At 42.7% G+C, this 17,773-nt stretch overlaps 1 protein-coding gene and 1 long non-coding RNA gene across 2 annotated transcripts; one reads left to right on the top strand and one right to left on the bottom strand.

The window, feature by feature from the left end:
• Nucleotides 1–2,385: 2,385 nt before the first annotated feature.
• Nucleotides 2,386–2,961, bottom strand: LOC311116052 (5-hydroxyisourate hydrolase-like). Its single transcript, XM_084191183.1, has one exon. It carries the CDS (start codon nt 2,944–2,946, stop codon nt 2,590–2,592), a length of 357 nt encoding a protein of 118 aa, XP_084047309.1. The 5' UTR covers nt 2,947–2,961; the 3' UTR covers nt 2,386–2,589.
• A 13,230-nt stretch (nt 2,962–16,191) lies between these two features.
• Nucleotides 16,192–17,237, top strand: LOC311116054. Its single transcript, XR_014611348.1, has 4 exons — nt 16,192–16,269; nt 16,374–16,523; nt 16,575–16,824; nt 16,869–17,237. It is a non-coding gene; the product is annotated as an uncharacterized lncRNA (long non-coding RNA).
• The last annotated feature ends 536 nt before the right edge of the window (nt 17,238–17,773 follow it).

Genomic DNA, 17,773 nt, shown 5'->3' with positions numbered 1-17,773 from the left:
CAGCGAGCATTCGGCCTCTCTTGATAAAAAATAGTTAAAATAATAGCGAATCATCGTTGAGCTTAACTGAGTGAACTCAACTGTGAATGGTCCTGGCACACCAAAATAAAAAAGTGGAAAGGGATGCCAGTTTGGATTTGGCTTCACTCCTATCACAGAGAAATATGTCATTGACAGAAACGACTTAAATTGTTGCTGTCCTCCTGTGGCTAGCTAGCTAGCTAAAATTGGCCCCTATATTAGCCATGGATGGAGATAGGGATTTGGACTTTACTTTAATTCTCCGTACTGGCCAATGATTATAATCACACACACACACACACACACACACACACACACACACACACACACACACACACAATCAGAACCATGGACAGCCTCATCATATTTAGCTGACGTTGATTTGGACTAAATAGTTTTTTGGTATCGTTTAGTTGTCACTGTATTAGACTAAGCAGAGGTGATTTAGATGATGTTGAAATGTTGTAGTTGAACTGGTGTTGGAATAGTGGAGGCAGCTTTGCGACTTGCGGTAACGCTCCGTGTTTCTAAATCAATAGTTGTTTAGTGGTCTGAAAATGTCATAAACATTAACTTGCTTGACCGTGCTGTAGGTCATGTAACTGTTTGTTACATGCAATATACTTTGTGGTTGCTCTCCGGTTTTGTGATTAAACAAAGGTGTGGTTGAATTTATTCTGCCACTGTGTCTTCTTATTGTCTCAGCCTTAGGCCAATATATCACGGTGTCAAGGCACATGAACTAACAGGTTATAGAGCAAACAACGCAATTATCGCAACACATCGGTTGTAATATGGCTTTTTTCCTGGCTTGCCTTCCCCAGTGATTTGGCCCCACACCTACTACTTATATTTGTGTTTATCTGCGTTGTTGGAAAAGGACCGTAAGCATTTCACTGTTAGTCTACACCCGTTATTTACGAAGCAAGTGACAAAATAAAATTAGATTTTTCAATCGTCAGTAAAACAGTACACTGTGTCGCCACAAAAAAAAACAGACCATTCTAGTGGACCATCATTGAATGTCACGTGACTACAGAAAGTCAGGCTTTTATGCACTCACACGTACCCCAGGTTACTATGACATACTGTAGGTTACACACCCCATAGACATACTGTAGGTTACACACCATTAGTTTGGATCAAGGTTAAATGTCAGTCTAAGGATGGTGCTGCCACTTAGTGGTGAGATATGGTACTACAGACAGCCAGGGCCATGTGAAGCTGATGGCAGCTGCTCTGCTAAGCTCCAGGAAGAGGCTATCATTCACTGTGCTGTTGCTGAGCTCTGGGGCAGATTACATAAAGCCTTACATAATGTTACCATTTAGCCACATGTGAGCCGAAAAAAGTCCTAAAGACCCGGGTGCCTGCCTGGAAAAAAGGTGGGCCGAACATGTGGCTGCTGTGTTAGGTGGGAGGGAGGGATAGGAGGAGGGAGGGGTTAGGAGGGAGGGAGGGGTTAGGAGGAGGGAGGGGTTAGGAGGGAGGGAGGGGTTAGGAGGGAGGGAGGGGTTAGGAGGAGGGAGGGGTTAGGAGGGAGGGAGGGAGGGGTTAGGAGGAGGGAGGGGTTAGGAGGGAGGGAGGGGTTAGGAGGGAGGGAGGGGTTAGGTGGGAGGGAGGGGTTAGGTGGGAGGGAGGGGTTAGGAGGAGGGAGGGGTTAGGAGGGAGGGAGGGGTTAGGAGGAGGGAGGGGTTAGGAGGGAGGGAGGGGTTAGGTGGGAGGGAGGGGTTAGGAGGGAGGGAGGGGTTAGGAGGAGGGAGGGGTTAGGAGGAGGGAGGGGTTAGGAGGGAGGGAGGGGTTAGGAGGAGGGAGGGGTTAGGAGGGAGGGAGGGGTTAGGAGGAGGGAGGAGCGAGGTGTTAGGAGGAGGGAGGGGTTAGGAGGGAGGGAGGGGTTAGGAGAAGGAAGGAGTTAGGAGGAGGGAGGGGTTAGGAGGAGGGAGGAGTTAGGAGGAGGGAGGAGTTAGGAGGAGGGAGGGGTGAGGAGGAGGGAGGGGTTAGGAGGGAGGGAGGGGTTAGGAGGAGGGAGGGGTTAGGAGGGAGGGAGGGGTTAGGAGGAGGGAGGGAGGGGTTAGGAGGAGCGAGGTGTTAGGAGGAGGGAGGGGTTAGGAGGGAGGGAGGGGTTAGGAGAAGGAAGGAGTTAGGAGGAGGGAGGGGTTAGGAGGAGGGAGGAGTTAGGAGGAGGGAGGGGTGAGGAGGAGGGAGGGGTTAGGAGGAGGGAGGGGTTGGGAGGAGGGAGGTGTTAGGAGGTGGAAGGGGTTAGGAGGAGGGAGGGGTTAGGAGGAGGGAGGGGTTAGGAGGGAGGGAGGTGTTAGGAGGAGGGGGTGGTTAGGAGGAGGGAAATGGGGGAAGGGGGGGCATTTGAACCATAGACTTGCCCGTAACTTGCAAAGAGAGAAGGGTGGAGCTCTTCGTTCCGGTTCCGATCTCTTCCCTTAACACATATGGACCCGGAACTTAATCGAACATCTGACAATTACGCAAGACTTTAGTTCCGGGTTAACCGAGATTAGACAACGTTTGGCAACTGAACGTGGCCCAGGTGAGAGGGGATGAGTGACAGACTCTCTAGCTCCCCCGGTAGGTACTGTAGGAGAAGCGGCTGCAGAGCAGAGGAACATGGAACTTCTGACTGTGGTCCGTTATGGTGAAGCCTATCTCGACATATGGGTAGAAAGAGGTCTCTCCCAGACTCTCCCGGACTCGGCCCGTCTCAAAGCGCATCTTGGACACCGCTGGAGTGAAAGCTTCTCTGGTGATGAGTCCTGGGCAACGCCCACCGTCATTAGTAGTCCCTGTGGTGAGAAGGTTCCAGAGTGAAGTGGAGGGATCCAGGCGATGCAGGCTGAGGGCCATGTGGGCTCCAGGGACTCCAATCCCGGTGTTCAGGCCGTGAGTGGTCAGGGGGCTGTATGGAGCTGCCATCTTTGCACACTTGTATTCACCCAAAAGATGATCCTTCGTGTGCTGTAATCTGCTGGTGCTCGTGCACGCTGATTTCAAAGTCGACCCAAACAAGTTTCCCCTCTAATGAGAAGTATGGCATTTATGGTGAATGAACCCATGTTTTGACTGCAGTTCGGCCATGCGTTGCCGCCCGATAGCCTCCAATTAGTCGTCTGCCATTGTACATGTTGACAGTCACACTCCACACATACGGTATGTATATAAATGTTGACAGTCACTCTCCACACATACGGTACGTATATAAATGTTGACAGTCACACTCCACACATACGGTATGTATATAAATGTTGACAGTCACACTCGACACATACGGTATGTATATAAATGTTGACAGTCACACTCCACACATACGGTATGTATATAAATGTTGACAGTCACACTCCACACATACGGTATGTATATAAATGTTGACAGTCACACTCCCCACATACGGTATGTATATAAATGTTGACAGTCACACTCCACACATACGGTATGTATATAAATGTTGACAGTCACACTCCACACATACGGTATGTATATAAATGTTGACAGTCACTCTCCACACATACGGTATGTATATAAATGTTGACAGTCACACTCCACACATACGGTATGTATATAAATGTTGACAGTCACACTCCACACATACGGTATGTATATAAATGTTGACAGTCACACTCCACACATACGGTATGTATATAAAGGTTGACAGTCACACTCCACACATACGGTATGTATATAAAGGTTGACAGTCACACTCCACACATACGGTATGTATATAAATGTTGACAGTCACACTCCACACATACGGTATGTATATAAATGTTGACAGTCACACTCCACACATACGGTATGTATATAAATGTTGACAGTCACACTCCACACATACGGTATGTATATAAATGTTGACAGTCACACTCCACACATACGGTATGTATATAAATGTTGACAGTCACACTCCACACATACGGTATGTATATAAATGTTGACAGTCACACTCCACACATACGGTATGTATATAAATGTTGACAGTCACACTCCACACATACGGTATGTATATAAATGTTGACAGTCACTCTCCACACATACGGTATGTATATAAATGTTGACAGTCACACTCCACACATACGGTATGTATATAAATGTTGACAGTCACACTCCACACATACGGTATGTATATAAATGTTGACAGTCACACTCCACACATACGGTATGTATATAAATGTTGACAGTCACACACCACACATACGGTATGTATATAAATGTTGACAGTCACACTCCACACATACGGTATGTATATAAATGTTGACAGTCACACTCCACACATACGGTATGTATATAAATGTTGACAGTCACACTCCACACATACGGTATGTATATAAATGTTGACAGTCACACTCCACACATACGGTATGTATATAAATGTTGACAGTCACACTCCACACATACGGTATGTATATAAATGTTGACAGTCACACTCCACACATACGGTATGTATATAAATGTTGACAGTCACACTCCACACATACGGTATGTATATAAATGTTGACAGTCACACTCCCCACATACGGTATGTATATAAATGTTGACAGTCACACTCCACACATACGGTATGTATATAAATGTTGACAGTCACACTCCACACATACGGTATGTATATAAATGTTGACAGTCACACTCCACACATGTACCATACATCCACACACACATCAGTACCTCACTAACCACAATAAAGGAAGATAATGTTAGGAGCTTTACGCTGACTCACTGGTGTTCGGTAGCTTTTTATTCACCACTGTTTAATGAACAGAGTTTATGTTTCAGAGTACAACGTTTATTAAGCTTATATTCCAATATTTATATCAAAAATGTAACCTCAATCAGTTTTTTTTTTTTTTACAGTATTTCTACTATTATTTATATTATATTATTATTATTATATGCTTCTTCTTCTACTTCCTCTTCTTCTTCATCCCCAGGTGCTGACAAACACAGAGCAGACAAGGACAACAAGATGGCCGTCGGGACGACCTAGGAGGAAAAAACGATTAGAGAAATTAACTGTCATACATAGTAGAGTATTATTTAAAGGTCACACTCTCTTCTGCTACAATTCCAATCATGTAGGATATCAATTGGACATGGAAATTCAAGGGGAAAATGTGATATTTTGTCTCCTATTTCAAGGTTAAATATTTTTTGGGGGGATTTCATTCAATAGACCAGGGATGGGCCACTTTGATAGGGGTGGGGGGGCCACAAAACATCAGAACTCATCATGAGGGCCACAGTGGCTCGCGGGTCTGCGTTACTAATAATAATAATAATAATAATATGCCATTTAGCAGACACTTTTATCCAAAGCGACTTACAGTCATGTGTGCATACATTTTTACGTATGGGTGGTCCCGCGGATTGAACCCACTACCCTGGCGTTACAAGCACCATGCTCTACCAATTGAGCTACTACATGTGCATACCTACCCCCCCCCCCCCCCCCCCCCCACCACCACCACCACCTCCACCACCACCACCACCACCTCCACCACCACCTCCACCAACACCACCACTACCACCACCACCTCCACCACCATCACCACCTCCACCACCACCTCCATCACCAACACCTCCAACACCAACACCACCACCACCACATTGTGAGCAAAACATTTTAGCAGCCCCCCTCTTGACAGCAGAGATTTTTTTTTTTTTACGTTTTAGAGTTAATTTCGTGCAGTTCTACACATTTTGCCATGAGGCGTGGAGAAAATGTTGCAGTTTTAAAGCACATTTCCTGCAATTCTACACATTTTGCAGTGGGGTGGAGAGAAAGTGTTTAATATGATATCTGAGTGAGACTGAATATCAAAATCAATGGGGCCCCCTGGCTGGTCATTTGATCATGATTACTACATTTCCATATCTGGCTGCTAGACTCATTTAGCAATCTGACATGGTTAATCTGAGTGACTATCAGTGACTGACATAACGAGAGAAAAACTGCTGATGCGCAATCACATTTCGAAATTGCACTTGGGTATTCTACTACTCGCTTTGGATAAAAGCGTCTGCTAAATGGCATATTATTATATTATACTGCAGTACGTTGAGACCCACGACTGAGTTTCAAAACAATATATATATATATTTTGTCTTTTTATTATGATGTTTTTGTTATTGATCCGAGGGCCTTCGAAAGGCTTTCCACACAGCTGGCCGTCCCTGCAGTAGACCTATACACTCTGTGGATCTACCTGACTGATCCCACCTGTTCGTCCCTGCAGTAGACCTATACACCCTGTGGATCTACCTGACTGATCCCACCTGTTCGTCCCTGCAGTAGACCTATACACCCTGTGGATCTACCTGACTGATCCCACCTGTTCGTCCCTGCAGTAGACCTATACACCCTGTGGATCTACCTGACTGATCCCACCTGTTCGTCCCTGCAGTAGACCTATACACCCTGTGGATTTACCTGACTGATCCCACCTGTTCGTCCCTGCAGTAGACCTATACACCCTGTGGATTTACCTGACTGATCCCACCTGTTCGTCGGCAAGGAAGTGATGGGATCTAAAGACACAGAAAATACCAAACTCCCCATGAGAAGATGCAAATACACATAAACAAAGTAGAAACAAAGTAGAAACAAAGTATAAATAAAGTATACAATATATACAAACAAACTCACCTGTCTTCGTGGCTAGCTCGATGCTAAAGTCAGAGAACTCGTGTCTCTTGCTAACGGAGCAGACGTGAGATCCGAAGTCTTGCGTTCTGACCTCTGTGATGCAGAGAGTGATCCTCCTAGGTGTGTAGTCCAGTGAGTAGCCCTGGGTGCAGTTCTGGTAGGCCTTGAAATAACATAACAATATAACAATATACGCCATTTAGCAGACGCTTTTTATCCAAAGCAGTTTACAGTCATGCATGCATACATTTTTCGTGAGGGTGGTCCCAGCGGGAATCGAATCCACAACCCTTGGCGTTGCAAGCGCCATGCTCTATCAAAACAGTATTGTCTATTAGGTTTTCACAAAATGGACGTTTTGTCTTTGGCGCTCTGGCTTACAGGGTAAAACACAAGCATAAAAAAAAAAAAAAGACATATATAACATTCCACACCTTATGTTTGATGTAGTGACAGAGGAGTGTGTTGCCTGGTCCTCTCCACTGGACAGACAGCTGTGGGATGTCCTGGTGGTCTTCATAGCTGTAGGAACATGGGAACTGTACTGTGTTGCCCGGCTGAGACAGGACTTTAACTGCACTGCCTAGGGTCAGAGTCACATATCAGATACCCACGCAGCCCCATAGCCAGTGCTCACATGAGACATACCAAAGTATACTTGGTTATTTACTCAGACGTGATAAAAAAAAGGGTTATTATTTAATTTTTGATACATTTTACATAGTAATTATACACTTTTGTAATTGAGAAGTCAGCATTATACCAGGTATTATACATTATGTTGAATTCTATTTATATCATGATCTAAATCTTTTGTCAGGAGACTTACCTCGGACAACCAGGTGTGACATCACCAGTCCAAGAGACAGTGCTGCTATCTTTCTACCAATAACAGGCAACAGTTTGCCCCACATTGGGCTGGCAGGCGACTGGTTATTATAACTATACACCCATTTATTTCTCTGATCGGGATCAGAGATACCTCAGACTACAGAAGAGGAGTCACGTCTGTTAAATAAATATCACTTTTGTTTTTTAATAACCTGTCCTGACTTGAGCGTTGGCATTGTGTACTAAATCCGTAGTTACCATTACAGGAAGGTACCTAATGTTTGGGATCATGTAATTCAATCACACCTGCAATGGTGGGGGGGGGGCCACCCCTACAGCCATATGTATTTTTTTTATAGCATTTATTTGAGGGGGAAAGTGGAAGCTGAGAAGAAAGCGTATTTTTGTTAAAAGTAAAACCAAAGCAGTTCAGCCATCGGAAAAAAATAATGAGGATTTTATTTCAAAATGGCTTCCTATGGGCTCAGGAACCAATCACAACGGCAGGGGTGGACCATTTTGAGGGATTTATAGTAAAGACATGTAATTTAACTGTAAAAATGTATTACCTTTTAACGTGCCATGAACACAACCAGTCATTTAGTTTTCATCTGATTGTCAAACAAATCACTTCAAAAAGGAGATAATCTTCGCACGTTCATACCAAAATAATTCCAGCATCCGAACGGTGCGGTGTGCACCCGCCAACTTTTCCTCAGTTGCAACTATGAACTGAAACTATCTCACCGGAGAAAGCATCCGAGCGAGCGTAATAGAGTCCCTCTGTCTTACTATGTGCTTTTCCTTCACTCTGCGGTCCGACTCATCCCAAACCATCTCAATTGGGTTGAGGTCGGGGGATTGTGGAGGCCAGGTCATCTGATGCAGCACTCCATCGCTCTCCTTCTTGGTCAAATAGCCTTTACACAGCCTGGAGGTGTGTTGGGTCATTGTCCTGTTGAAAAACAAATGATAGTCCCACTAAGCCCAAACCAGATGGGATGGCGTATCGCTGCAGAATGCTGTGGTAGCTATGCTGGTTAAGTGTGCCTTGAATTCTAAATAAATCACAGACAGTGTCACCAGCAAAGCACCCCAACACCATAACACCTCCTCCTCCATGCTTTACGGTGGGAAATACACATGTGGAGATAATCCGTTCATCCACACCGCGTCTCACAGACACGGGGGTTGGAACCAAAAATCTCCAATTTGGACTCCAGACCAAAGGACACATTTCCATTTCTAATGTCCATTGGTCGTGTTTCTTGGCCCAAGCAGGTCTCTTCTTCTTATTGGTGTCCTTTAGTAATGCTTTCTTTGCAGCAATTCGACCATGAAGGCCTGATTCATACAGTCCCCTCTGAACAGTTGATGTTGAGATGTGTCTGTGACTTGAACTCTGTGAAGCATTTATTTGGGCTACACTTTCTGAGGCTCGTAACTCTAATGAACTTATTCTGTACAGCAGAGGTAACTCTGGGTCTTCCTTTCCTGTGGTGGTCCTCATGAGATCCAGTTTATCATAGCGCTTGATGGTTTTTGCGACTGCGCTTGAAGAAACTTTCAAAGTTCTTGAAATGTTCTGGGTTGACTGACCTTCATGTTTTAAAGTAATGATGGACTGTCATTTCTCTTTGCTTATTTGAGCTGTTCTTGCCATAATATGGACTTGGTCTTTTACCAAATAGAGCTATCTTCTGTATACCCCCCCCTACCTTGTCACAACACAACTGATTGGCTCAAACGCATTAAGAAGGAAATCAATTCCACAAATTAACTTTTAAGAAGGCACACCTGTTAATTGAAATGCATTCCAGGTGCCTACCTCATGAAGCTGGTTGAGAAAATGCCAAGAGTGTGCAAAGCTGTCATCAAGGCAAAAGGTGGCTATTTGAAGAATTGCAAATATAAAATGTATTTAGATTTGTTTAACACTTTTTTGGTTACTACATGATTCCATCTGTGTTATTCCATAGTTTTGATGTCTTCACTATTATTCTACATTTAAACTTTTTTTTTTTTTATAAAGAAAAACCCTTGAATGCGTAGGTGTGTCCAAACTTTATATATATTATACATATGTTTTTTAAATATATTTCCCTTTATTATTTCCCCCTAACCCCACCACCCCTCCCCTAATTGATGGACAACAACACTTAGGCTTCTTAGTTTATACATACTGTTTACATTTTACGGACACAGTACATATTACGTAAATTATCTTTTGTTTGTTTTTAGTCCCATCCTTCAGCTACCCTCAAACCCTCCCATCTATCTCTGAAGACCATCCAGTTTTGATTTCTATTTTGAAGTATGTTTTGAGGTGTCTGTCCTATATCTGAGATATATATATATATTTTTTTTTATCACTTGTGGATGCTACCATGATTACGGATAATCCTGAGTGAATCGTAAATAATGACACTTGAGAAAGTTACAGAGGGTCAAAGATCATACCCCCAAGACATGCTAACCTCCCCTGTTACTGGTAATGGTAAGAGGTTAGATCATACTCCCAAGACATGCTAACCTCCCCTGTTACTGGTAATGGTAAGAGGTTAGATCATACCCCCAAGACATGCTAACCTCCCCTGTTACTGGTAATGGTAAGAGGTTAGATCATACCCCCAAGACATGCTAACCTCCCCTGTTATTGCTAATGGTGAGAGGTTAGCTCATACCCCCAAGACATGCTAACCTCCCCTGTTATTGATCAATCAATTAATCAAATGTATTTATAAAGCCCTTTTTACATCAGCAGATGTCACAAAGTGCTATACAGAAACTCAGCCCCAAACCCCAAACAGCAAGCAATGCAGATGTAGAAGGGAGGGGTGACACTTTGTTATTGTTCAAACTGCAGATTGCCCTTTTAAATATCACAAGGTGAATAGAAAAATATTTAAAAAAGAGAATATGAAGCAGAAGATTTTAATGCAAATCATTTGATTCATTCTCAGTGCTGCACCACACTTAGGTTAGCTATAATCATTACAGTGGGGAAAAAAAGTATTTAGTCAGCCACCAATTGTGCAAGTTCTCCCACTTAAAAAGATGAGAGAGGCCTGTAATTTTCATCATAGGTACACGTCAACTATGACAGACAAATTGAGAAGAAAAAAATCCAGAAAATCACATTGTAGGATTTTTAATGAATTTATTTGCAAATTATGGTGGAAAATAAGTATTTTTAAGTGGTAGAACTTGCACAATTGGTGGCTGACTAAATACTTTTTTTAGTATGAAAATGTATGCACTCACTAACTGTAAGTCGCTCTGGATAAGAGCGTCTGCTAAATGACTAAAAATGTAAAATGTAGGATAGTAAGCCCACTTCATCAACGAACAATGGAGGAAGTAAGAATAAATGATTTACTTCCTCCATCTGTTCTAAGCAGAGACTGAATGTGTTTTGCCCTACAGTATCTTCTGTAGTAGTTAAACAAGTCCTTGGCTGTGTTCAGATACCCATACTAACATACTGAATACCACATACTTAATGACTACGTACTATATGCTAAATGGAAATGGAAATGGAAGAAAACTAAACTCCCTGCCGACCTGGCATCTTTTCACTCCCTCCTCTCTACATTTTCTTCATCTGCTTCTGCTGCTAAGGCCACTTTCTACCACTCTAAATTCCAAGCATCTGCCTCTAACCCTAGGAAGCTCTTTGCCACATTTTCCTCCCTGCTGAATCCTACCCCCCCCACCCCCCCCCCCCCTCAATACCTCTACTTCAACTCTCTTCAAATGTTGTCTCAATACCTCTACTTCAACGCTCTTCAAATGTTGTCTCAATACCTCTACTTCAGCTCTCTTCAAATGTTGTCTCAATACCTCTACTTCAGCTCTCTTCAAATGTTGTCTCAATACCTCTACTTCAACTCTCTTCAAATGTTGTCTCAATACCTCTACTTCAGCTCTCTTCAAATGTTGTCTCAATACCTCTACTTCAACTCTCTTCAAATGTTATCTCAATACCTCTACTTCAACTCTCTTCAAATGTTATCTCAATACCTCTACTTCAGCTCTCTTCAAATGTTGTGACTGCAGGCCGCCCAACAACCTGCCCGCTTGACCCCATCCCCTCCTCCCTTCTCCAGACCATCTCCGGTGACCTTCTCCCCTACCTCACCTCGCTGATCAACTCATCCTTGACCGCTGGCCATGTCCCTTCCGTCTTCAAGAGAGCGAGAGTTGCTCCCCTTCTCAAAAAACCAACACTCGACCCCACTGATGTCAACAACTACAGACCAGTATCCCTTCTTTCTTTTCTTTCCAAAACTATTGAGCGTGCCGTCTTTAGCCAACTCTCTTGCTATCTCTCTCAGAATGACCTTCTTGATCCAAACCAATCAGGTTTCAGGACTGGTCATTCAACTGAGACTGCTCTTCTCTGTGTCACGGAGACTCTCCGCACTGCTAAAGCTAACTCTCTCTCCTCTGCTCTTGTCCTTCTAGACCTGTCTGCTGCCTTTGATACTGTGAACCATCAGATCCTCCTCTCCACCCTCTCCGAGCTGGGCATCTCCGGCGCGGCTCACTCCTGGATTGCGTCCTACCTGACTGGTCGCTCCTACCAAGTGGCGTGGCGAGAAGCGGTCTCCGCACCACGTGCTCTCACCACTGGTGTCCCCCAGGGCTCAGTTCTAGGCCCCCTCCTTTTCTCCCTATACACCAAGTCACTTGGCTCTGTCATATCCTCACATGGTCTCTCCTATCATTGCTACGCTGACGATACACAACTAATCTTCTCCTTTCCCCCTTCTGATAACCAGGTGGCGAATCGCATCTCTGCATGTCTGGCAGACATATCAGTACGGATGACGGATCACCACCTCAAGCTGAACCCTGGCAAGACGGAGCTGCTCTTCCTCCCGGGGAAGGACTGCCCGTTCCATGATCTCGCCATCACGGTTGACAACTCCGCTGTGTCCTCCTCCCAGAGTGCGAAGAGCCTAGGCGTGACCCTGGACAACACCCTGTCGTTCTCCGCCAACATCAAGGCGGTGACCCGCTCCTGCAGGTTCATGCTCTACAACATTCGGAGAGTACGACCCTGCCTTACACAGGAAGCGGCACAGGTCCTAATCCAGGCACTTGTCATCTCCGTCTGGACTACTGCAACTCGCTGTTGGCTGGCCTCCCTGCCTGTGCCATTAAACCCCTACAACTCATCCAGAATGCCGCAGCCCGTCTGGTGTTCAACCTTCCCAAGTTCTCTCACGTCACCCCCCTCCTCCGCACACTCCACTGGCTTCCAATTGAAGCTCGCATCCGCTACAAGACCATGGTGCTTGCCTATGGAGCAGTGAGGGGAACGGCACCTCTGTACCTTCGGGCTCTGATCAGTCCCTACACCCAAACGAGGGCATTGCGTTCATCCACCTCTGGCCTGCTGGCTCCCCTTCCTCTGCGGAAGCATAGTTCCCGCTCAGCCCAGTCAAAACTGTTCGCTGCTCTGGCACCCCAATGGTGGAACAAGCTCCCTCACGACGCCAGGACAGCGGAGTCACTCACCACCTTCCGGAGACATTTGAAACCCCACCTCTTTAAGGAATACCTGGGATAGGATAAAGTAATCCTTCTACCCCCCCCCCCCTCTGGTTAAGAGCGTCTGCTAAATGACGTAAATGTGCCCTTGAGCAAGGCACTTAACCCTAATTGCTCCTGTAAGTCGCTCTGGATAAGAGCGTCTGCTAAATGACTAAAATGTAAAATGTAAATGTAGTTGATCTGTAAAATGAACGAAAAAGAGGAACATGAACTCAAATCACCCCTTGTCTAGAAAATGCCAATAGCACATTGCATTGAAATAAAACATAATTTGAATCTGTAAGAATCACATTTAGCATCAAAGAGTGGGCCCACCTACAAACACATAAACAATGGAGCAATTTTAGACAATAGTAGAAAACGTATTTACTACAATAGGAACATGTTATTCAACATGACATATTATGAGCCCTCTCACAAGAACACTGAAACACTGGTGGCCAACACTTCACAGAATCCATTTTAATATCAGGACCATTTACAGATACTTTAGGTTGTAAGTCAAACACATAATACAGTAATAATAATAATAATAATAATCATCATCATCATCAATTTCAGCCAAAACCCACCAATCAATAACCAGTGTTGGAATGAACATCACTAAACAATGACAATGAATAGGCTATCAAGATAACACACACTGACAGAGTCACGGACTCCAGCAGGCACGCACGCACGCGCACACACGCACACACACACACACGCACACACGCACACACGCACACACGCACACACGCACACACACACAGACACAGACACAGACACACACAGACACAGACACAGACACACACACACGTCACACGTTAAAGAGCATTGCTCTGTTGAGGTTTCTGGGATGCGTCCCAAATGGCACCCTATTCCCTACATAGTGCACTACATTTGACCAGAGCCCTGCACTATATAGAGAATCCGGTGCCGTATTAGATGCAGACAAGATCTCCTCAGAAATACTGTAAACAGATCACTCCACCATTCTAATACTGAACTCAACCTATAGTCAGTTAGCCTGATCCCAGATCTGTTTGTGTTCTTTCCAACTCCATTGCTCGTTGTGACAATGAGTGACAGGGATTTGGCATGATGGCACAAACAGACCTGGGGTCAGTGCTATACATTTGAATCCTGTTCAGACAGTGCTCCACTAACGTAGCAGTGCAGAGGACATGGGCATGTTTCTGTCCTCTCACAGTAGCTGTTGGTTTGTCTTCATGCTGTGTGTCTATAGCAGGGTTGGGCTCAATTCCATTTCAATTCAGTCAATTCAGGAAGTCAACTGAAATACCGATTCTCATTTTTTTTTTTTTTACTTTTCAATGAGGAACATTGGAATTTGAATTTTGGTTTACCTCCTGATTTGAAATAGAATTGACCCCTGGTCTAAAATGTCCTGGCCTGAACAGTACCTCAGAGGTCCAGCTGTGAAGTAGAAGTCACTGTTCTCCTATCATCAATCCTGAAACATAAAAATAAAAATACTGTACAAATTACATCTGATTTATAATCTACAGGTGTTTATCTTTAGGCTCTATTCTCCTAACATCTGATTTATAATCTACAGGTGTTTATCTTTAGGCTCTATTCTCCTAACGTCTGATTTATAATCTACAGCTGTTTATCTTCAGGCTCTATTCTCCTAACATCTGATTTATAATCTACAGGTGTTTATCTTTAGGCTCTATTCTCCTAACATCTGATTTATAATCTACAGGTGTTTATCTTCAGGCTCTATTCTCCTAACATCTGATTTATAATCTACAGGTGTTTATCTTTAGGCTCTATTCTCCTAACATCTGATTTATAACCTACAGGTGTTTATCTTTAGGCTCTATTCTCCTAACATCTGATTTATAATCTACAGGTGTTTATCTTTAGGCTCTATTCTCCTAACATCTGATTTATAATCTACAGGTGTTTATCTTCAGGCTCTATTCTCCTAACATCTGATTTATAATCTACAGGTGTTTATCTTCAGGCTCTATTCTCCTAACATCTGATTTATAATCTACAGGTGTTTATCTTTAGGCTCTATTCTCCTAACATCTGATTTATAATCTACAGGTGTTTATCTTTAGGCTCTATTCTCCTAACATCTGATTTATAATCTACAGGTGTTTATCTTTAGGCTCTATTCTCCTAACATCTGATTTATAATCTACAGGTGTTTATCTTTAGGCTCTATTCTCCTAACGTCTGATTTATAATCTACAGGTGTTTATCTTTAGGCTCTATTCTCCTAACGTCTGATTTATAATCTACAGGTGTTTATCTTCAGGCTCTATTCTCCTAACATCTGATTTATAATCTACAGGTGTTTATCTTTAGGCTCTATTCTCCTAACATCTGATTTATAACCTACAGGTGTTTATCTTTAGGCTCTATTCTCCTAACATCTGATTTATAATCTACAGGTGTTTATCTTTAGGCTCTATTCTCCTAACATCTGATTTATAATCTACAGGTGTTTATCTTTAGGCTCTATTCTCCTAACATCTGATTTATAATCTACAGGTGTTTATCTTCAGGCTCTATTCTCCTAACATCTGATTTATAATCTACAGGTGTTTATCTTTAGGCTCTATTCTCCTAACATCTGATTTATAATCTACAGGTGTTTATCTTTAGGCTCTATTCTCCTAACATCTGATTTATAATCTACAGGTGTTTATCTTTAGGCTCTATTCTCCTAACATCTGATTTATAATCTACAGGTGTTTATCTTTAGGCTCTATTCTCCTAACATCTGATTTATAATCTACAGGTGTTTATCTTTAGGCTCTATTCTCCTAACATCTGATTTATAATCTACAGGTGTTTATCTTCAGGCTCTATTCTCCTAACATCTGATTTATAATCTACAGGTGTTTATCTTCAGGCTCTATTCTCCTAACATCTGATTTATAATCTACAGGTGTTTATCTTTAGGCTCTATTCTCCTAACATCTGATTTATAATCTACAGGTGTTTATCTTTAGGCTCTATTCTCCTAACATCTGATTTATAATCTACAGGTGTTTATCTTCAGGCTCTATTCTCCTAACATCTGATTTATAATCTACAGGTGTTTATCTTCAGGCTCTATTCTCCTAACATCTGATTTATAATCTACAGGTGTTTATCTTTCAGGCTCTATTCTCCTAACATCTGATTTATAATCTACAGGTGTTTATCTTTAGGCTCTATTCTCCTAACATCTGATTTATAATCTACAGGTGTTTATCTTTCAGGCTCTATTCTCCTAACATCTGATTTATAATCTACAGGTGTTTTTATCTTCTAGGCTCTATTCTCCTAACATCTGATTTATAATCTACAGGTGTTTATCTTTAGGCTCTATTCTCCTAACATCTGATTTATAATCTACAGGTGTTTATCTTTCAGCTCTATTCTCCTAACATCTGATTTATAATCTACAGGTGTTTATCTTTAGGCTCTATTCTCCTAACATCTGATTTATAATCTACAGGTGTTTATCTTTCAGGCTCTATTCTCCTAACATCTGATTTATAATCTACAGGTGTTTATCTTTAGGCTCTATTCTCCTAACATCTGATTTATAATCTACAGGTGTTTATCTTTAGGCTCTATTCTCCTAACATCTGATTTATAATCTACAGGTGTTTATCTTTAGGCTCTATTCTCCTAACATCTGATTTATAATCTACAGGTGTTTATCTTTAGGCTCTATTCTCCTAACATCTGATTTATAATCTACAGGTGTTTATCTTTAGGCTCTATTCTCCTAACATCTGATTTATAATCTACAGGTGTTTATCTTTCAGGCTCTATTCTCCTAACGTCTGATTTATAGGTGTTTATCTTCAGGCTCTATTCTCCTAACATCTGATTTATAATCTACAGGTGTTTATCTTTAGGCTCTATTCTCCTAACATCTGATTTATAATCTACAGGTGTTTATCTTTAGGCTCTATTCTCCTAACATCTGATTTATAATCTACAGGTGTTTATCTTCAGGCTCTATTCTCCTAACATCTGATTTATAATCTACAGGTGTTTATCTTTAGGCTCTATTCTCCTAACATCTGATTTATAATCTACAGGTGTTTATCTTCAGGCTCTCTTCTCCTTCGTCAGTCTGTGTCCCTTTGTTGAGTGTCTTCCTGGGGTTGTGTGTGTTGTCAGGGTTACTGGTCGATTCCTCTGAACAGACACATTGCGAACACCATGGCAAACAGCTGAGAGAACAAGGGAGACAGTTCAGGAAGGGTTAGGGGGTCACTTCAATATATTGTCACTATTGGCAAACATTGTAGCTAGATTATTTACTACATAACTCAAACAAAAAACTTGCAGGGATTGAATCCACAGTATAGCGGGGGAAGTAGGCCAATACTGTCTGTATCTTCTATAGTAACATTGACTGTTAGGTCATTCCAGTTCTGACCACTAGATGGCCTCATTTCACACTTCTTGCAGTAAATGTACAGCACATTGTGGACACTACTACATTTACATTTAAGTCATTTAGCAGACGCTCTTATCCAGAGCGACTTACAAATTGGTACTAGTGGGTCTTATTATTAGGAAATGCCTGGCAATCTGACAACAATAATCCTGGAACAAAAACTAAACAACTAATAATGGAACTGCTCTACAAGACCAGGAGAAACCCTTGAGAACGCACTTCAATCGTCAGGACAACAATAGCCAGAGCTCCTGCCATGTAGATATAGGTCTCAAAATAGTCCACCACAG

This window comes from Coregonus lavaretus, assembly GCF_964263955.1.
Source record: "Coregonus lavaretus genome assembly, contig: HAP1_SCAFFOLD_315, whole genome shotgun sequence".
Lineage (NCBI taxonomy): Eukaryota > Metazoa > Chordata > Actinopteri > Salmoniformes > Salmonidae > Coregonus > Coregonus lavaretus.
This window is presented reverse-complemented; position numbering and strand designations above follow the sequence as displayed.

Excerpts from the sequence above, each read along its gene's own strand:
- LOC311116052 (XM_084191183.1), bottom strand. The coding sequence starts at position 2,946 with ATGGCAGCTCCATACAGCCCCCTGACCACTCACGGCCTGAACACCGGG.